This window comes from Gallinula chloropus, assembly GCF_964237585.1.
Source record: "Gallinula chloropus genome assembly, chromosome: 4".
Classification (NCBI taxonomy): Eukaryota; Metazoa; Chordata; class Aves; order Gruiformes; family Rallidae; genus Gallinula; species Gallinula chloropus.
In genome coordinates this window covers 4,161,012-4,182,315 of record NC_140088.1, presented here as the reverse complement: position 1 = coordinate 4,182,315, position 21,304 = coordinate 4,161,012, and the positions used below count along the sequence as shown (strand labels likewise).

The 21,304-nt window shown below is 56.7% G+C and overlaps 1 protein-coding gene across 1 annotated transcript; it reads left to right on the top strand.

The window, feature by feature from the left end:
* Window positions 1–3,401: 3,401 nt before the first annotated feature.
* Window positions 3,402–15,859, top strand: TMEM63C (transmembrane protein 63C; the record flags this gene model as incomplete). Its single annotated transcript, XM_084262892.1, has 22 exons — window positions 3,402–3,599; window positions 3,935–4,014; window positions 5,104–5,191; window positions 7,452–7,489; window positions 7,889–8,031; window positions 8,299–8,350; window positions 8,757–8,865; window positions 9,304–9,377; window positions 9,484–9,564; window positions 9,923–10,043; window positions 10,189–10,322; window positions 10,550–10,672; window positions 11,138–11,291; window positions 11,852–11,958; window positions 12,757–12,843; window positions 13,326–13,391; window positions 13,517–13,679; window positions 14,466–14,571; window positions 14,776–14,943; window positions 15,222–15,337; window positions 15,488–15,559; window positions 15,647–15,859. The coding sequence occupies 22 exons, from the start codon at window positions 3,402–3,404 to the stop codon at window positions 15,857–15,859; spliced, it is 2,493 nt and encodes an 830-aa protein (XP_084119018.1).
* Window positions 15,860–21,304: the final 5,445 nt, after the last annotated feature.

Sequence of the window (21,304 nt, the reverse complement as noted above, 5' to 3'; positions counted from 1 at the left end):
TGTCCTACAGGTCTGAGATCAAGCTGTTCCTGGAGTGTGTGAGCAGAAATCTCTTCTCATTTCTTCTGGATGTGCTGTTCCTAGAACATTTACATGATACACTTTTGGCTGGCTGTTCCCAATGGTTATTTTAATGGTAATGCTGCAGCTATATCATTTGCATAAGCTTTTCTAAGAGCAGCACCATAAAAGGTGAGATTAGCTGGAACAAACAGTCTAGAAAAGTACCACTTTGGGTATTTGGAGGTGGGTTTCCCTGGGTATCAGAGGGTGAAGGGACCAGGCAAAAAGCAAGAGAACAAGCTTGAGGTCAGCATCAGGGGAGCAGTGATTTGTCACAAATGCTGTGCTACAGGCCTGAGCACAATGGGATGGCTCCTCTGGGCAGCGAAGTGGACCGGTGGCTTCAGGACTCTTCAGCTCCTGCCATTTCTCTGTGCAGTGCTGGGTGGAGAGACTGGAACGGGCTGTGCTGGGTGGGTGAAGGCTTGTGGAGGGGAGAGCAGGAGCAGCAAATGCTAGTACCAACACCAGGAGGAACCCGTTGCTTTTGGCTACCAGGAGCAACATGCCAGCTGCTGGTGGAAGGGGACAGCAACAAGGATGTGATAGGAAAAGACAACCTGCATTGATCCCCGTGACAATCCCCTTTACCCTGCCATCCTGCAGCAGGATGTGCCTCCTGTGAGTGTGAGGATGGTGCCTGGAAACACACTGAACCGCCCTACCACTGAGCAGTGGAGTGGTGGGGGCAGAGGAGGCACTCAGAGCTTGCTAAGTGAGAGTCTCCTTGTTTATTTACTGAAGGTCCAACAACTCCCTGGGTCAGAGACAGGCTCTCCTTGTTAACAAAAAGGCAATGAATTATTTAGCAGCTGAAAATGCCAGATGGCCATGGCTCTGCTGCTTACTGGAGGAAGGGAGGGAGGGAGACATGCACATGGGGAGAACAGATTGAGAGCAGCTCTGTAGGAAAGAGCTGACCCTGGCCTGAGGCTCTGGTGGTTTCACAGCTGCCTGACAGTGAGCAGGAGGCAGGCTGGCTAAGGCAAATGGCTGCTGCTTGTCACAGTGGCCCATGGGTCTCCCCTTCTTGGAGTTCCCTCTTCAGACATTGTTTTCTTGATGGATCCATACTGGGCCTTGAGGTACAGGACTTCCAGCCCCATCTGGGAGGCAGACCATGACTGAAGGCAGGAGGATTTGTCAGCCCATCCCTCACTTCACACCTGGTTGCAGGGATGCTGCTTCAGCCCCAAGTCTACTGGGATGCCCTTTGGAGCTATGTCAGCATATCTCAGGTGACCTGGCAATTCTTTTGGGAGTTACTTCAATGGTCAACCATCCCAGCTTGGGCCTGTGATGTCTTTAGGCACCAGGGACTGGCCAGATCAATATGTATAGGGCTTAGGACCTCCATTGAAAACTGGAGATGCTGCAGGAAGCGTGGGTAGATCTGTAGCAGAGGCTGAAGCCCAGGGTGACAATGCACCATGTGCAGAACAAAAGGAACTGCTATGGGTCTGCATGTCCTGGGGATCTTGGGACCTGTAGTTTAGTGGCTTCTGGCATCCCTTCAAGACGTGTGCAGGTACCCAGATGCCAACCTAACCCTGGAGTGGAGTAAGCCTCAAAGTCTGCTGGGCTTATAGCCTTGGTGGAAGCATCCTAGCCACTCTTTGGCTTCTTTGGAGATTTTTCTGTGGGTTGGAATTTAGGCTTCAGAAACAAAGAAAATAGCAAAGAAAAACCGTCTCTCTGTGTTTAATTTGGAAGCTGCAGGCACCAAGAGTAGTTCTTAAGTTCTATAACCCTCTAGAAAGTTTGGGTTGACAATCCCTTGGGAATCCCTGGGGTCCCCCTGATTGCATTTGACAGGCTGCCAGACTTCTTTTGCTTGTTTGTTTCTTCCTCAGCATTTCCTTTCCTTGGACAAGGAGGTCACAGACACTTAGTGTCTCAGGCATGCAACCTGTATGAGTTCTTGCCCCAGCACCCCTATCCTACCTGCTCTGCTTGGCAAGGAACTGGAGGTGTCTGGGCTCCTTGGGGGCTTTAGGAGAGGGCTGTCTCCTCAGGCCATCAGTGCATGGTCTGAGAGCGAGAGGCTGAGGCTACAGCAGCTCACACAGAACCCTGTGCTGCTGCAGTCGCCCATCTGTCACACTGACACAGCAGAAGCAAATGTTTCACAACAGAAGCAAATCCATGCAGAGCTCAGGAAGATCCCCTTTCTAAGCCGAGGCGTTTTGTCTGTGCTCCCCCTCTGCTCCCCAAGGACCTCTCAGTCAGGCTTCCTTTGGTGTTGCAGCAAAGTTGATCTTGTTTGGTCTTGAGAGGGGGGAAAAAAAAACCCCAAACCCGAAACATTTTTCATCTCCAGGTCCCTGGAGGTGCTGGAAGCCTTCATTTGCATCTCTTCCATTGCTTAATCAGACCGTGGTTCCTGCTCCCTCTTCCTCCATCCTGTCCATGGAGGCTGTGAGCACCCTACAGCAGGGATCAGCTGTGGCTGGGTGGCTGCAAGGGCTGCAGCAGGGTCCCAGTTATGGCTGGGATATAGCTACAAAGGAGGGATGTGAATGAATTCCCAGTGGCTTCAATACAAAGCTCAGGGGTCTACATGTTAATGGGCATGATGTGGTTTCTTGTGGACTTTGCACAAGCTACAGTATCTGGAAAGGTTTTGGAAACAATCCACAGCCTCAGCCTTTAATGGCCTTGAAGTGTTTCCTGCCAGCAAGGGCTTGTGGTATCAGCTCTTGAGCAGATGGGCAGGAACCTCGTCCTTGAGGGTTTTGAGAAGCTGATTCTTCTGAAGACTTCAGGATACTTGTAAGAAGTACTGCTGTGGTTGAAAGATGGCAAGGAGGCCCTGTGACTCTTAAGTCACACAGACCGTCATGATGGTGGAAAAGAGAGGGCTGGAGGATGCAATAGGTATCTGGCTGTGAGGAGCAAAGCAAGCACAGCCCCAGCAGCCCAGTTGTTAACAACATCATTGCTCTTATTCCCAGAAACTCAAGCAAATGCTTCAGCTCCTCGTTCCTGTCTGCTGACCACACCAGGCTGGTCATGACTCAACCCAGCATCCAGGACTGAGGGGCAGAAGCGGTGAGAGACCTGTCTCAGGTATGACAGACACAACCAAATAGTGTAATGGGGTGGGGGGAGGCTATGAGGTAGCAGTGAGATTTCTTCAGCAACACCCACCCTGTGTCCCACAGCCCCTCCCCGGGACAGACTGTGACTGCAGAAGCTCCAAGGTCACCAGCTAGTCCTCTCCCCTCTTCACCCTTAGCGAGCTCCTTGCTGGAGGAGCTGCAGCCCCTACTCAAGCAAAGGTTTCTCCACCCACACACCCCTGCCCGTGCCTTGCAGGGGGAGACACGACGGCACCGATGGAGAGCTCCTACTCGGTGGAGCCGGCGCCTGCTGGTGCCAGCCCCACCTCCCTGGATGTGCTCAGCTTCCTGGACGCCCTGGTGAACAGCACAGAGGAGCAATGCTTCAGCGCCCGCGCCCGCAGCACCGTCCTGGAGGGGCTGCCCTTCGGCGGCGTGCCGACCGTGCTCGCCATCAACTTCATCCTCTGGCTGGTGAGCAGGACGGGAAGGGGGTCAGGTCTGTGGGTACCCCAGGGGGATGTGTGTTAGGGGTGCGCTGACAGCCACACACTGCGTGCACGTGCGTGGTGCACCTGGCTGATTGGAGAAACAGGGGTGAGTGCAAAGGACCAAGAGCTTTGCCCAGGTCAGGGTGGGCATCAGGTGGCACTTGGGCAGCAGAGGTGAGGTAGTAGGGCTTAAGCAGTTTGGTTTTGCACAAGCTTGGGCTCATGAGGGAGTAAACAGAAAGGAGGGTTGTGAGGAGACCCGACAGGGCAAGACCCTGTGGGAAAACCCTTCACCTGTCCTCTTTCCTCTTCTTCCAGCTTCTCCTCCTGGTCTTCTCCTGCCTTCGGAAAGCAGCTTGGGACTACGGGCGCCTAGCGCTGCTGATGGACAACGATAGGTAAGGAGGACATGAGGCCACTGCAGGTGATGGCTCCAGCCTCCCCAGGATTGCTGGCAAGAGGCAGGGCAGCCCATGGAGAAGCTCAGCATGTGTTCCTGTCCCTCCTTCCCACTGGGAATGTCCTGTCTGCCCTTGCCCATGGAGGCACAGGCACCATCTGCTGCAGGGAGAGGGCAAGCCCAGGCCAGCTGTGATTCCCTTTTGCAGACACCGTCTGGCGACAGTGCTCTTGGGCCAGGGAGTTCATAGTCTTGGGGAGGCCCAGGAGCTGCTTTCTAGTGAGGACTGAGCTGCTCCCTCTTCCTCTGCCGCTCTCTTGGGATGAGCAGAGCTGGTCAGCAGAGGTGGCAGAGGGAGACAGGAAGCAGTAACACTTTTCCTCCTGTCACCAAGGCAGTGTGCCTGGCCCAAGCTTAGTGCTAGGTGCAGAATCCCTCATAAACACCAGTGTCCTGAGGAAAGTAGAGCCCAGGCCAGATTTCCAGGTGGGCTGTGCTGCCCACAGCTGCCTGCTTGCCAGCTGACCCCAGACAGTGTCTTTCTTTGCACAGGGGGGGTGCCCACAGGAGGGGTCTCTGCAAAGCTGGGCAGTGTGCAGGAGCAAACCCTGTAAAAGGCTTTCTCCTGCCTTCTCCTCTCTCCAGCTTCTCTTGGCCTCAAGCTCTGGAGCGAAGTCTGGCAATGGACAGGCAATGTTTCCCTTCCCTGGGGTGATCAAAGGGGACTTGAAAGTTCAAGACTTAAAATTCAAGCACTGATTACAGTCCTTTTACTGTAATGCCATTTGGAGACTGAAAGCAATGGAATATAAAAATCCAGCTCAGCAGGCCCTTGTCCTGGAGCTAAGGCCAATTCCCCACCAGCTGCCCTGCTGTGTGTCAGGGTTATGGAGGAGCCACAGGGACTCATTGATGTAGAGGCAGTGAGTGCAGACCCAGCCCCAAGCCTGGCAGTAGCTGCTGGTCCAGCCCTAGTGCAGGATACTGGGAGGGGGAGGCATTTCCCAGGCTGTTTCACTGAGGATGCTCATTCTCTCCCATCTGCTTCTTTCCCACCTCACCACTCCGTTCCTCCCCTCCATACAAGTTTGACATCCCTTTTCTACGGAGAGCAGAGCGAGAAGGAGAAGTCCCCATCAGAGAGCAGCCCCCTGGACGTTGACAACAAGGATGTGGTGAGTGATGGTGGCCATGGCAGTGGGAGCCCATGCTGGGCTTGTCCTCCCCCAGCCTGCCCTGCTTTTCATGGGAAACCCAGGTCAGAAGTTTAATGAGGGAAATTAAATCCTCCAGCGTGGGGTTTCCAGCGTGGGGGGGACTGGCTGGAGAGCTGTCAGGCAGAGAAGGACCTGGGGGTGTTGGCTGACTGCAGGCTGAATATGAGCCAGCAGTGTGCCCAGGCAGCCAAGAAGGCCAATGGCATCCTGGCTTGTATCAAAAACAGTGTGGCCAGTAGGTCTGGGGAGGTGATTGTGCCCCTGTACTGGGCATTGGTGAGGCTGCACCTCGAGTGCTGGGTCCAGTTCTGGGCTCCTCACCGTAAGGACATTGAGGTCCTGGAGTGAGTCCAAAGAAGGGCAACCAGGCTGGGGAAGGGGCTAGAGGGCAAATCCTATGAGGAGCAGGTGAGGGAGCTGGGGGTGTTTAGCTTGGAGAAGAGGAGGCTGAGGGGAGACCTTATCACCACCTACAGCTACCTGAAGGGAGGTTGTAGAGAGGTGGGCGATGGTCTCTTCAGCCAGGTGACAGGAGATGGGACAAGGGGAAATGGCAAGAAGCTGCCCCAGGGCAGGGTTAGGTTGGACATTAGGAAAACATTTGTTACTGAAAGAGTTGTCAGGGCTGGAACAGGCTGCCCAGGGAGGGGCTGAGTCACCTGGATGTGTTCAAAAAAAGGGTAGATGAGGTACTTAGGGATATGGTTTAGCATAGGATGGGAATGTTTGGACTTGATGATCTTCAAAGGTCTTTTCCAACCTTGTGATTCTGTGATTCTCTAACACCCTTTAGTAGTGGCATATTCCTGGGAAAGCTGGAGGCTTTCTTTGTCCTGGCTTGGTTTGAGTCATCTGCTTTGAATGACAACTTGGAGGGGATGCTCCTGCCAGGATGAGCATCTCCCAGCTGTATGGCCATCCCTGGTGGCTCTGGGGACCTAGTCAGATGCACATCCAGAGCCTCACTGTGCAGCTACAGGAGCCATTCTGGCACAGGCAGGACAGAGTGCCCTGGCTCACACCTCCCCCTCTGTGGCATGGTGGGCTGCAGGGGCTTTAAGGGCAGCTTTTGTTTCTCTCCATGGCATCAGGCAGAAAGTGAGCTTTGCTGTAAACAAGTACAGACTGACACATTTCCTGTTCTTCTCTTTGGCAGCAAGAGCTCAAAAATGTAGTCACTGGTGTGACTGTGAGAAAATGACAGAACTTACTAAAAGAGAAACCAGGCAGGAAAGGTAAAGCACCAAAATCCCTGCAAGTGGCAGCAGCCCTGTTTAAAGGCTTGGCACTGGATGCTCTGGGCAAAAGTATAATTGCTCACCAAAAAAAGAAGTGAGAAAGACCTTAGGGAATGTCAGCACAGCTGAAGAGTGGATTACAGGAGATTATTAGAAGTAAGAAGACATCCTTTTAAAAGTCAACCTGTTCCCAAATGAGGAAAATCTAAACTCTGCTGGGTTAGATATAATGTGTGCTAGTGGGGTGGGAAGAGGAGTTTGAGGAGAAGGTTGTAGAGAGCACAGAAGCATGGTGTGGGTGTAGCAGGGGTGTCAGCCTGGCTGTGCTAAGGGGGTATCCAGTCCACACAGAGTTGCTGGGGACATGGGGATGCCTGCACCTCCCAAGCCTTCAGTCAGATGATGCTGGGATGTGAGGTAGAAAGGAAGGTCCTGGTGTGGGTAAAGCTGGGGATGGACAGGAAGAAGCTGCCAGCTCTGATGGGGCAAGCTAAGGGAATCCCCTAGGAGGCTGGCTGTGGTCTGTCCTATCCAAGGTCAGCATAAACCCTCCAGAAAGGGGGCAAAGAGGAGGGGCCCTATGGCTGGATGTTACATGGTATGGCCATAAGATCTTGGCATTGTCCTGTATTGCTCCACAGCAGCGCTGACTCAGCACTCAGTACTCATCAGAAAAGTGTGTTGCATGTCAGGGACAGTCAGGGAAAGCACAGAGGAGGATGTTGCTGGAAGCCAGAAGCCTGTCACAGAGATGCCCAGTGTTTACTGCTCCTCCTGGCAGCTGCCTTTGGCCACCACTGCAGACAAGCTGCTTGGCTGAGCATCACCGAGCTGCCCTTGCTGTCTTTGTTTGCTCAGCCCCCTGGATCCAGGCACCACACTGCCTCTGCACAGATCCTGAGTGCATGCAGTGTCCCAGCTCCTCACCAGGGAGGTGGGATTGGTCATCCCTGACTCATCCTGACTCTCTTCCCTTCCAGAGATTCTGCTCCTGGCTCATTTCAATCTACCAGATGAAGTAAGTGTGTGTCCTTGGAATCTTGGCCCTGTCCTGTCACTGCCCACACCTGGGGAGTAGGTGGCCACCCATCAGCTGCTGGAACCAGTGGCAGAGGAGACCCCTTCTAAAACATCCCCCTGGGAGAGAGAGCAGAGTGCTCACTCCTGCGTTTCCTCCTGGCTCCTGTCCCAGAGGAAAGGGCTTCAACCTTTCCTGTTGGGAGTCACTCCTGTAATGGGGTGGCAGCCTGAGGGCTGCCTGTGTCCCTCATTTCCCCATGTGCACAAATCCCACATGCCATGGGCAGGATGCCACGTGTTGGCACGGGTTGTGTGAGGCTGGAGCAGCCTGTGTCCCCAGGGTGGGAGGTGGTGGGGAGGCATCACTAACGCTCATCCCCACCTGCCTCTCTCCCAGGGATGAGGAGATTCAGAGCAAGTGTGGGATCGATGCCACCACCTACCTCTCCTTCCAGCGGCACCTCCTGGTCCTGCTGATGCTGGTCTGCGTGCTCTCTGTGGCTGTCATCCTGCCTGTCAACTTCTCAGGGGACCTCCTGGGTAGGTGCTTCCCTTGTCCTGGGATGGCTCAGGAGTGTGGCACAAGCTTCCCCAGTCTTGAGGCGAGCACCGTGCCTTGGGGACAGAAGGACCTCAGGATCAGGAGCTCCCACATGACCTCCTACCATCAGCTTTGGGGCAGTGGGGGTTTGGCTGGCACCTGGGAGATGGAAAAGGAGGGAGCACAAGCCAGAGCCATGAGCCCTGGTAGCATGGACACAGCACGGCGCTGGGCTGCTCTAACCTGCTGCACCTCTTCCCCCACAGGACACAACCCCACCCACTTTGGCCGGACGACCATCGCCAACATCCCAACACAGTATGTGGCTCCTGTGCCGGGGGGTGGGCGCTGCTGGGAGTGCCCAGGCATGGCCATTGTCACAGCCCTGTGCTGGGGACAGGTCCACGAGAGCAGCATGCTGCTACCAGTACCCCCTGTGTCCGTCTGCACCCCACACAAGCACTGTCACGGTGGCCGGCACGCTGGTGCTGCTCGCTGCACCCCACTGCTGGGCAGAAGTGCTCTTGGGGGTGCTGGGAGACCTCATTTCTTCCCAAAGCCTGAACACTGCCTGTCTTGTATCTGGGGTGGGGATCTGGCAGCTGGCTCAGAGAGGTGCTGCTGCGCAGTGGGGGTGGCTATGGGTGAGGTGCTGAGCACCAAGCTGGTCCATGTGCCACGTGCCCACCACAGTGCCCTCTGATCCCCTCTTCCCCTCCTCCAGGGACCGTCTCCTGTGGCTGCACAGCATCTTCGCCCTCATCTATTTCATCCTCACTATCCTCTGCATGGCTCACCACTCTGTCCACCTTGAATACAGAGAGAACGAGAAGGTGAGCACCCGCTCCTCCTCCAGCCCTGTCTTGTTCAACACTAATGGACAATTTTGTACTTTGCAGAAAGGATGGTCCCAGCAGGTAGGGAGAGCTTTAGAAACAGCCTGGGACTGGGCACACAGGGAAAGATAAGCCTGGTTTTCTGCAGCTTCTGGAGAAAGCCTGGGAGGCTGGAGGCAAATCTTTCTCTCTTGCTGCCTTGTCTCTTGAGATGGATGCTCTGTGGTGTCTGTCCATCTGGAAGGTGGCAGTATCCAGCTGTGCCCCTGGGGTCTGGGAGCAGATGTTGAGGAGGTCTGTGCTGACCAACTGCCAGGATGGCAGTAGGTGCCCTGGCTTACCTCGGCCTTTCCAGCATCTGGGTGAACAGGGTAGCAGCGAGACATCCCACAGACCCCTGCCCACCAGCCCTTGCTGTCCCTTCTCTTCCTCCAGGTTGCCCGGACACTGATGGTTACCCACATCCCCAAGGAGATCACAGACCCTTCCCTTATCATCAAGCATTTCCAGTGAGTAGCAAGCAGTGTGCCACAGCCTCACCAGGGTGGCTGGTGGGGAGGTGCTGGTTGTCCCTGTGCCCTGGTTCCTGGTGCCACTGTGTCCCTGTGCCCGCAGTGAGGCTTATCCCAGCTGCACCGTCACCAACGTCCAGTTCTGCTTCGATGTGCGCAAGCTGATGAAGCTGGATGCAGAGAGGTGAGTGCAGGCAGGGCCCCAGTTCCTCTGTGGGCAGGTGTGCTGCCCCTGCCCAGCACGTTGAGCTGACTGCTGATCCCTGAGTGACAGTTGGAGCACAGGGAGTTCCACACCAACATGGGGAAGAACTTTTCCCCAGTGAGGGTGAGGGAGCCCTGGGACAGGCTGCCCAGGGGGTGTGGAGTCTCCTTCTCTGGAGAGATTCCAGCCCCGTCTGGACGCCGCCCTGTGCAATATGAGCTGGGGAGCTGCTTTGGCAGGGGGGTTGGACCCCAGGAGCTCTCCAGGTCCCTTCCAACCCCTGGGATTCTGTGATTCTATGATTCTGTGACTCTCATCCCTGTTGGCTTCCCGGCAGGCGCAAGGCAATGAAGGGGCGGCTTTACTTCACCACCAAGGCACAGAAAGAGGGGAAGATCATGATCAAAACTCACCCCTGCGCCCGCATCTTCTGCTGCCGCTTCTGTGGCTTTGAGCAGGTAGGAGGCTGCAGGCAGGGGAGCAGGTAGGAGGCTGCAGGCAGGGCTGCAGGCAGGGCTGCAGGCAGCAGCAGGCAGGGCAGAGCACGGCAGCTCGCCCGTGACAGTGCCCAGCGAGCGTGGCAGGATCCCAACTGCTCTGCAGGTGGATGCTGAGCAGTACTACGGGGAGCTGGAGGAGAAACTCACCGATGAGTTCAACGCCGAGCGCAACCGCATCGCTCTCAAGCGGCTCGACATGGCCTTCGTCACCTTCCAGGACGAGCGGATGACGGCTGTGTGAGTGCCCCTCAGCGTGCCAGTACAGGCACATCCCCTGCCCAGGTGTCCACCACCACTGAAGGCACCACGCTGGCTCCCCTGGCCCAAGCCAGGCAGTGGGTCTGTTTCCACTGTGCCTCTGCCAGAGATGGCCACTCTGTTTGGGGCTGTGGGAAGGGTATTATGAGAAGTTCGTGGCATCCTGAGCCCTCTGTCTGGCCCCAACCCCTGCCTCCCTCTTGCAGGATTCTGAAGGACTACAGCCACATGGGCTGCCGCAAGCACCCGCAGCAGTCCTCTGTCACCACCGTGGTCAAGTCACACCACTGGGGTGTTCGCTATGCCCCTGCACCCAGTGACATCATCTGGTGAACCGCCGTGGTGGGAAAGGGAGGGAGGGAGGGCAAGCAGCTGGGGGGGAACTCATGCCCATAGCTACAGGGAGCCTATACCCATAGCTGTATGGAACCCATACAGCTGTAGGGAACCTGTGCCTGTAGCTGTAGGGTGCCTTCTCAGGGTAGCAGAGGCTGACAGTCCTTGCTCTGGCCATAGTGGAAATTGGCAGGGGTGACTGAGGTGATCACCCTGTGGGTGGCAGGGCTGGTTCAGGCAAGATCTGAGTGACTGCCAGCCCCGATTCCAAAGCTGCCTGGTGGCACAGACCACACTGCAGCTGTACTCTGGTCCCGGGGGCTCTGCAGGTGCCAGTGCAGCAGCACAGGGAGGGGGGATGGACAGTGGGAGGCAGAGGTGCAGAGAGCTTGGCTAGGAGACCCAGGACACGTGGCTTTTCTTCCACACCATGTCTGAGTCGTGCTTTCTTCTCACAGGGAGAATTTATCAGTCCGTGGCACATCTTGGTGGGTGAGATTCATCCTCCTGAATATCTGCCTCTTCGTCCTTCTCTTCTTCCTCACCACACCAGCCATCATTGTCAACACCATGGACATGTTCAATGTCACACAGCCTGTGGAGAGCCTGAAGGTAGTCTGTGTGGCCCTGTCCCAGCATTCCCAAGGGGTCTCCATTTCCAGGGTTGTCCATGCAAGTGGGGGCACCAGCTCTACACTGGCCCAAGAACTTGAGCTGTCACTGGGTTGGGATGAGAGGCAAGGAGCACTCATGCCCCTGCTTGCTATCCATGCCCTTCTTCTTGGGTTTCCAGTGGCAGAGCCCTGAGGCACCTGTGTAAACCTGAGCTTTGGTGCTGGTGTCCAAGGGGGAGGGCACACTGGTGTCCATGCAAGAGAAGAGGGATGGAAAGAGCTCCAGGAAGTTTTAGGAGCTGCCAGCAGCACATTTCCTTTCTGCTCATTGACGTTTGAGCTGCTGGACAGGCACTGGGGCCCAGAATGTGCCTGTGATGCCTTTGGCTGGCCTCATGCTCTTATCTCCTGAAGCAAATGCCCCTGTTTAGGTGGGCAAAATGCCCTAGTCCACCCACTGCAGACTGTCCTGCACCAGGAGGCCTGGGGAGCTGCTTCCAGCATGGTTGGGGCTCCAGTGGGCTCATGAGGGCATGTCTGGCATCTTTCCTCCTGCAGAATCCCATCATCACCCAGTTCTTCCCCACGCTGCTGCTCTGGGCCTTCTCTGTCTTCCTGCCCTTCCTTGTCTACTACTCGGCGTTCTTTGAGTCACACTGGACAAGGTAATGGTACTGACCCCCGTGCCCCCCAGGGCCATGGTGGGTGGGAGGAACCTCAGAGGGGCTTGGGGGACCCAGCCTTGCAGGGAGGCAGGCACTGGAGCAGCAGACCCCCACAGAGCCCCCTGGGTGTTGCCCTTCATGGAAAGAGCCCCTGCTGGAAGGAGCTATTTCCTTGCCACAGCCCTGAAGGTTTCCAGGCTGCTGACAAAGGCAGGTGGAGCTGGTGTTAAGATGGGTCTGAAGACATTTGTGAAAGGGGTGGCCATGGCCCTGACTCAGCTGGCACATCCCAACTGTGCTCCCAAACCTCCCAGGTGGTGGTAGGATGCTCAAAGTGTAGCAGAGAAAGCTCAGTCCAGCTCCTATAATGTACTCTCTCTGTCTTGACCCTCTGCTGGCCCCAGCCCCTGTGCCTGGTCTGCTGAATCCTTGCAGGAGCTTTGTAACCACTTCCCTTACTTTTCTGGGGAAAATGGTGGCTCTTGAACCCATTGTAGACACCCAGCTGCCTTTTCTTGGATGTCTGCACCAGCAAGGATGGTAGGAGAGGGCAAAGATGAAGGAAGTGAGAGTCTGAGAGGACAGGAGCTTTCACTACAGCAAATTTCCCCATTGTGACTCCTCTCCTGGCCTGGGAGCAGCTTGGCATGCCCCAGTAGGTATACAGATCAAATGCACATGGCTTTCTGGGGCCTGGAATAACTCCTTGGTTGAAGAGACCCAGCCCAGCCTCTCCTTGCACTGGTTGCTCTGTCTTGAAAAAGTGAAACGTTCTTCTCTTGCCTCCCCCCTCCCCAGGTCAAGTGAAAATCAGCTCACCATGCACAAGTGCTTCTTCTTCCTGGTGTTCATGGTCATCATCCTGCCCTCACTGGGGCTGAGCAGGTATGGACTACCCTTCTGTGCTGTTCTCCCTGCTCCCCAGCAGCTGGGATCGCAGCCAGGCCCCTCGCCTCTGTCAAGCCAGCCCCAAAGGGCTAAGGGTGCACCACTGCTGCCAGAAAGGGAGGAGCATGCTTGCTCTTTAGCCATGCTGAGCTGCTCCCAGATGGCCGCAGACAGAAAGCTTCCCTGCAGAGGAGGGGAGCAGAGCAGCTTGCCAGGCTGCCACAGCTGACCTGAGGGTGCTGGTGGTGTCTTTCTTGGGGTCAACACTTCAGCAGACCCCAGAAGGACTGGGTTAGGTATCTGCATGGTAAACCTGACCTGCCAGAGGGCACTTAGCCTGCTCTGCATGGCAGCGGGAGCTACAGGGGCCAGAGGGGCTTGCCTGCTAGGACAGGGGAAAGCACACACCTGCTTGGTGCCCCCCATGTTGCTCTGTGGCTCCCCCTCTTTCTGAGCTGCTCCTCCTCCTCCTTCTCCAGCCTGGACCTTTTTTTTCGGTGGCTCTTCGACACCCACTTTCTGGATGAGGCTGATATCAAGTTCCAGTGAGTAGCAGGGGGGTCCCAAACCCTCCTGGGGGAGATGGAACACCCAGTGGCAGCCCCTAACAGCTCTTCTTGGCTGCCTGCCTGCCTGTGCATCCTCTCCCTGCTCCGTTTCCCTGGCACAGGTGTGTTTTCCTCCCGGACAACGGCGCTTTCTTCGTCAACTACGTGGTGACCTCCAGCCTGATCGGGACCGCCATGGAGCTGCTGCGCATCCCGGGCCTCCTCGTCTACACTGCCCGCCTCTGCTTTGCCAAGTCCGAGCCAGAGAGGCTCCACGTCAAACGGGTGCGTGGCTCGGGTCACCTCTGAGCCTGCACAGCAGGGCAGGGGTGCACCCACTGGAAACTCAGGCTGTTCCAGTCCCATGGGGGACTTTACGCTGCCCTCGTGAGGCCCCAGCTGGAGTCCTGTGTCCAGAGCTGGGGCCCCCAATACAAGAAAGATGTGGGACTGTTGGAGAGGGTTCAGAGGAGCCACAAAGATGATTAGAGGGCTGGAGCAGCTCCCCTACGAAGAGAGGCTGAGGGAGCTGGGCTGGGTCAGCCTGGAGAAGAGAAGGCTGTGGGGGGACCTCATTGCAGCCTCCCAGTCCCTGAAGGGAGCTTATAAACAGGAGGGGATTCAACTTTTTAAAAGAGCAGACACTGGCAGGACAAGGGGGATGGACTAAAGCTAAAGGAGGGAAGGTTTAGATTAGATATTAGGGGGAAGTTTTTTACAGAGAGAGTGGTGAGGGGCTGGAACAGGCTGCCCAGAGAGGGGGTGGATGCCCCGTCCCTGGAGGTGTTCAAGGCCAGGCTGGATGGGGCCCTGGGCAACCTTGTGTAACTCCAGGCCTGGAGGTTGGTGTCCCTGCCTGTGGCAGGGGGGTTGGAGCTCTGTGATCCTTGGAGTCCCTTCCAACCCAGACCCTTCTATGATTCTATGATTGTGGGGATAAGTCACCATGCAAGGGGTGCTGCTGGCCCTGGTCCCACAGGACTAACGGGGGGAGGCTGTGGGTTGGGGTGCAAAGGCGAGAGCAGCCTTTGCAGAGGCAGAACGATAACAATGCTGTTGCTTGTGCCCCAGAGCCAAGCCTACCAGTTCCAGTTTGGGCTGGAGTACGCCTGGACTTGCTGTATTTTCTCTGTCGTCATGACCTACAGCATCACCTGCCCCATCATTGTCCCCTTTGGTGAGTACAGCCCCATGGCTTGGTCCCACCACCCCTGGCTCTGTGGAGAACAGTCTGTCCCAGCCACTGGCAGCAGCATGGGAGCACGAGCTTCCTGCCTGGTACAGGAGGGAACCTTTGGGCACCATCTGGGTTTGTCCTTCTGTTCTTGTGACCTGCTGTCCCCATTGTCCTCTCACCAGACGGCCTCTGTCCTCCTTCCAGGTTTGCTCTACATGCTGCTGAAGCACATGGTTGACCGGTACAATATCTACTACGTGTACATCCCCACCAAGCTGAACCAGCGGCTCCACGTCGCTGCCATCAGCCAGGTCGTGGTGGCCCCCATCCTCTGCATGTTCTGGCTGCTCTTCTTCTCCGTCCTGCGCCTTGGTAGGGAGAGCTCAGGCCTCGCCCCTGCCACACCTGACACTGGGAGGAATGAGCTGCCAGTGTCACCCCTGACTTAGGCATGGCACAGAGGGTGGGAAGGGGTATGGGAAGGGGGGAGGTGTGATTGGGACCTCGCAGATGAAGGGGATGTCAGCTGATGTTTTGAGAAAGGGGCTGAGAGCTTGTGAGACCCAAAGCAGGTGTCAGCCTGGGGCTCAGCTGGACATGCAAAAGGTCCTCGGAGTTCCACGTGCTGCCCCAGTGTCTCTGTGCTCTAGGTCCCACCCGCCCTGTCACCCTCTTCACCTTTGTGGTCCTCCTCTCCTGCATTGTCTTCTCCTTCTTTGGCCTCTGCCTGAAGAAGCTGCAGCCACGGAAACCCTCCAGCTACCAGGTGAGCGCTGGCAGCTGCCCACCCTGGTCCCTTGCTGCCCTGCATCTCCTCCTCACCCCTCTGAGGAAGCCGAGGCAGTGTCTGGCTGCCCTCCAGCTTCAGCTGGGGACCCCCAAACCATCACTGCTGCCTGGCCTCCCCTCTCCCCAGATGTCTGACCAGTCTGAGAGCGCCTTCAATGATGTGGAGCGGAGCAGTGTTTCCTCCACCCCCAACTCCAACGTGAGTATCCCTCCCCAGCCCCACCGTGCCCCCCCCCCCCCCACTTTGCTCCCCTGGGCCCTGACCCCTCACTGCCCCCCGGGGCAGCTCTTCGTGGCCACTGTCCTGCAGGAGCCTGAGCTGAGCCTGACGCCGGCAGCCTCCCCAGCGCACCAGTCCTACGGCACCATGGGCAACCACCTGGAGCCGGCCGAGGACGGAGAAGACAGGGGGCTGCAGAGCTTTGAGACGGAGCTAGAGACTGTGGAGGGCGAGTACAGGAGCGGCCCTGTGATGGAGAGCCAGGCCCGCTACCAGTGAGCGTCCCTGCCACGGGGGCAAGGACCAGCTGTGCTGAAAGCAGAGGGCAGGAAGGAGCCCTCCCAGCACTGGCGGGGGCCACCTTGCCAAGGGGGTGGTGGGGAGGTGACAGGACTGATGTGAGGGGGGGTCTATTGCTGTTGGGAGGTCGTGGGAGTCTCTGTCCATCCTTCCTGCTGCCTGGACTGGCTCAGCTCTCCCCCCCATGCCTGCCCATCCCCACCTGCCTCTTCTGGGGAAGAGAGGTTGCAGCGGCGTGAGGAGAGAGTCTCTCTCACAGGCCATACTTTTTGGGGCCAGAGGGAGGCCCTGACCCCTCTGTGAGGGGGAAGCAGCCCAAATAGGTCAGACGAATGTGCCCGCCCCCATGCTGTCCCCCGGGTCCTCAATGGCAGGGGAGGGCCACCCCTAACCCTTGCTTCCCACCCCCCTTGCTCCCTGCGGCTCTTGATGCCCCCAAGGCTTTGCCCATTAAAGCAGGGACTGCTGAGGTACCTGTGCTTTGGTGGAGGATGTGAGTGCCTGGGGCTGCTCCCACACCTGCCCCAGCAGCAGCAGTCCTGCCCTGGGGCAGGCATCAAAACACAAGCCCAGCCCTTCCCCACCTTCCCACCCCATCCCTCCATACTGCTGCATCATGCCTGTGCCCCCCAGGTCCTTGGTGAGGAGCAGGAGGGCAAGAGACAAATGTGTTTAATGGCTCTGAGGGCAGCTCCTCATCATCCTGCTCCTGCAGCAGCATTCCCCCTTGTGCTGGGGCTGGCCATGGGACCCTGCATGACTCCATCATGTTGCAACAGAAATGGGGGGGTAGCAGACAGAACCCCAGCCTCCAGGTCCTGGTTCACTGCATTCTGCCCTTGTCCACAAGCAGCAGCCATGGGATGCTCCCCCAGCAGCCACACTGCCTCTCGAGTGTGAGTCCTGGAATCAGTGTAAATGCACGGGCTCCTGCCCAGCCAGCAGCCCTGGGGTTTTCCAGCTCACCTGCAGTAGCTGTGGAGGTCGTCTCTGGAGACAAGGGCCAATCCTCATCCTGCTCAGCCCCTCATCCCCCAGGCTAGCCTGCCCCTAGGCACGCCAGCTCCTCCCTCCACCCTGCTTTGGCCTTGGGTCTGATTTTCCTGTTCCTGATTTTTCATGCTGGCTTCAGAGCAATTCTAGCCACCATCCCAAGGCCAAGCAGGGAGGGAAGGGCTGGCTGCTCTGCTGGCCCCAAGGCTGCTGGCAGGAGGAGTGCTGCTGTGCAAAGGTGGACTCTTGGCTGTGGCACCACTCAGCGTTGCTGGGCATGGGGCACAGCAGGGCAGTTCTGGGACGTTAGAGGGAGGGTTGAAAGGCAGCCCAGCAGTGAGCTGTGGGTTTCTGTTGGACTCAAGCAGGCTCTGGGACATCCCGAGGGTGTTGGTGGGTCTGGGCTTGGCCAGCTGGCAGCCCCATGGCCACCCTCCCAACCCATGCTTCTGCATGCGGGGGGCAATGGCTGCAGCATGCTAGCTACTGAACCATGGCCTTGGGGGAGCCTTGAGCTCAGCTGCTCCCTCCCAACCCCAAAAAAAGCACCGTGGGGGGGTCTCACTGCTCCCTGCCAAGGTGCCCCCCAGGGCAGCCCACAGCTCAGCCACTGCCTGCTCCAGGAGCAGCCCCAGCTAGAAGGGGGGGGGATGCTGGTAGCCTCTCTCCAGGTGGAAGCAAGTGCCTGCGAGCGGAACCGTGTCCTCGGGAGCTTGGGCTGCTGGTCCGATTGCCCTTGGCTGCCCCGCTGTAGGAATGTGCCAGAGGTCTGTACCTTCTCGTGATTTATTGCTATGACCGTGCCTTGAATAAAATGACTTCACCCAGCTGCTGCCTGGCATCATCACCCCCATGCATCCTGCCTGTGCCAGGAGAAGGGGGGAACCCTCACTGCTGGAGCCTGCAAAAATAACTAAAGCCTCTTTCCCCAGCTGCTTTTGACCCTTCCTGGGGCTGTCTTGCAGAGGTCTTAGGGGCAAGGAGACTGCTTGGGCCCCTCCCCACCTCCAGGCAGCTTGCTGCCTACCCTGAGTGCCACAAAAGCACACCCCAAGTGGGCAGAAGCAGCACCCCACCATGTCTCCGTGGAAAGGCTGGTACAGCCCTTGGCATCATCCCCAACCCAGAATGGGGTGCAGCCCCAGGACAGGTGTGTGCCTCCCCTGCCTGACCTTGCTCTGCAGGCAGGGCTGTCTCAGGACACCACCAAAGGGGCACACGCTGGCTGGAGGGAGGGTGGGTGGCCTGGAGCTCCTCTGGGACCACAATAAGGAGCAGGGGGAACAAGGGGACTCCTCAGCAAATCTCAGGGAAGCAGCTGAATGGAATTCTGGGAGCCTTTCCCTAGGTTGTGAGCAGACAGTGCTCTTGCTCCCCCCTGCCCCACTCCCCAGGACACCTCCTTAATACCCACATTCCTACTTGAGGGATTTGCCTCTGGTTTCAGCAGGTCCCACCCCTCGTGTGAGACCTGCCTGGCATGTGCCATGGGGCAAGAGGAATGGGGTCCTTTTGGTGAAAACCTGGAAAATTTAAGAAAAAAACCCCAACATATCTACACATACACACACACACCCCACCCCCCAACCACCACAGAGGCCATCAACAGGTCTTAATTAATGGTAAATAGGAAATGGCTAAACACAGAGCCCTGCTGGCACCAGGGAGCTGAGCCAGGAGCCCTGGCTGGGACCAAGGCCTGCAGTTGCCCCCTGCCCACCCCCAGCCTGTGGCTCTCCTGGCCCTCACGCTGGGGAAGCTCACCACGGCCTAACCTGTGTGAGCCCATCGTGCTGCACCTCGGCCACTCCTGCCCTCAGAACCCCAGGGGTTGGAAGGGACCTGGAGAGCTCCTGGGGTCCAACCCCCCTGCCAAAGCAGCTCCCCAGCTCATATTGCACAGGGCGGCGTCCAGACGGGGCTGGAATCTCTCCAGAGATGGGGGTGCCGTGCTGGCCCTTCCCTGCAGAGCTGGGTTTGGGCTCCCACCACCAGCCCTGAGGCTGGCAGCTGTGCTCCAAGCCAGGAAGAGCTGGAAAATCTATTGTAGCAACAAACCACAGGGAGGATTTCTTTCCACTCTGATCTCTGCTGCTCTCCTCACCCTTTGCAGCCCGTTGCACATTGCCCAACACAAACGTTGCCCAAGGCAGCGCAGCGTGGTTTTTCCCAGGATGCTCACCATGCTCTCCCGTGGCAGGGCTGGATTTCCAGACCTCAGGAGATGCTATTACAGACCCCAAGCTGGCTTCCCTGCTCTAGGGATCATCCTTCTTCAGTGCCAAGTCCCCAACCCTCCCAGGATTGGAAACCTACCACGTCAAAGCTAGAACACCCCATGGGGAGACAGGATCTCCTGCATCCCCACCCTCTGCTCCCCAGGGCTGCTAGGGCAGCTCCACAGTCCAGCTGGCAGGGTGGATGCTGCATGGAGCTGGGCAGGACGTTGCTGCGAGGTCATGCAGTGGGTCACCAGCAGCAGGTGAGCTGATGGTATCTCAGAGAGCAAAAGCATCAGAAAAAGGAATTTTTAGGCTGATTGCTTAAAACTCTAATTCAATTAGAGATCGTTAAATTTGAAGGTTAATGAGCAATCAGCATCAGGATGCCTTTGCTAGCCTCTCTGCTGCTCATCCATTTAATTACAGTGCACAAAATCTCCCAACAGACCTTTGGTGCTGGATGCCTTATGTCAGTTGAGTGCTCACAGTGACCAGTAGCTCCAAAGGCAGAGCCAACATAAAACTAGTAAAACCCCTTTTTTTTAGTTTGCTTGGGCCTTTTATATTAAATAGAAGGCAGCAAAAGGGTCCAAGACTCACTGTTGTTGTTTATTAAACAGTACAGCTGGGTATAAGAGGCACACAGACGAGTTCAGTTCTCTTGGGAGTTACACAAAACGTGGTACTGAGAAGTCAAAGAGCTGGGAAAGCTGGAGGGAGCAGGGATGGTTTGGGGCAGTAACACCCACACCCCACCCATCATACAGCTGCCTACTTGTCACACAGAGCCAGATGGTCTCTCCCTATGATGCTGAAGGCTGATGCCCCAGAACAGAGTTGCAAAGAGGATGTCCCCATTCCCAAACGTTCCAGCTCTGTACCAAGCCATCACAGACAGTGTCTACCCCCAGCCCCAGCTCCTCCATCCCTCCCTGCCTGGCACAAGAATGGGGAGGACCTCACCTGATGCAGCTGATGGGCCATGGCCAGGGCACACACATCATGCTGTAAGACTGTGGGAGCAGAGCCTGGTACTGCAGGGAGTACAGCAAGTATCCTATAAGGGGATGCTCGCTGCCTGTTCCACAACACCCCTCAACACGCCTCTCAAACATAGCTGAAGGGCTCCTTCCTTGCTGGAAGCCCATGGCTACCACCAGACCTAGTGGCAAGGAAGCAGAGCCCCATCTCACAGGACACCCTATTATCCCTTTATGGCATGGAGCTGGGAGACCTCAGCTACAACTGCAAGGAGCTGGCAGCCCTCTCCTGCTCCAGAGTGGAGGACATCTGAGTACAGGAGGAATATGTCTCTAGGGCAGGACCATCTCAGCCCTCAATGCCAGGCTACTCCTGTCCTAAAAAAAAGCAGGGGAGAAAAAGAAAAAGAAAAAGGGTACTACCTGTAACTGAATACTTGAATATTTGCTCCATGTCCTTGTCCTGGGGCTAGTGATGGCTGGAAACACAGTTCTGCCTGTTCCACAACAACCTCCCCATAAAGGTGAAGTCTTCTTCAAAGTGCTCAGGTTCAGCTCCCCCCAGAGCCCTCAGGTGCTACGTCTCAGCCATGTCCTGGGATTTCTTCTGGCAGTTTTCTCACTCTTGCCCTGACCCAGCACTGCTGCACGCACCTAACTGGGTGCCTCGCACTGCTCCAAAGCGGCTGTGTCTCAAGTGTGGGTGGAAGGGATTGGTAAAGGGCGCTCTGAGCAGCTGGGAAGCGCTCCAGGTCCTGACAGCATCAGTGGAGAAATTCCAGCTATGCTTCCTCTGGCCAAGAGCCAGAATGATTTCTAGAAGCTGTTGCCATGACATGATTGCAACCTTCATTTTTATTTTAAGCCATCTTCTCCTTGTATTTACTTTATTCTCCCTAACACAAAGCAGCAAAGAGCCACCACTGCTGCTGCATTTCAGCTGGTTCTGAGGTTAAACCAACACCCAGCCTTGCAGCTGGCAGCTCAGACTTGCTAAAAGTCTGCCTCACCTCGGGATTAACGTGACCAAACTGCTTGAATCATCCCTAGGAAACACACTGAGTTGTGGCCAACCTGGCATGAGGAAAAGCTGCGGGTCTCACCCAGGGGAGAGGTGAGGCACCAGGATTAACCACCCGGTAATGACGTGTTGGTGAAGGGGAAGTGGGAAGGGCTCCCTGGCGAGGTTGAGGGGATGGCCACACAGCACAGCTCTGCTGCCCCCACCC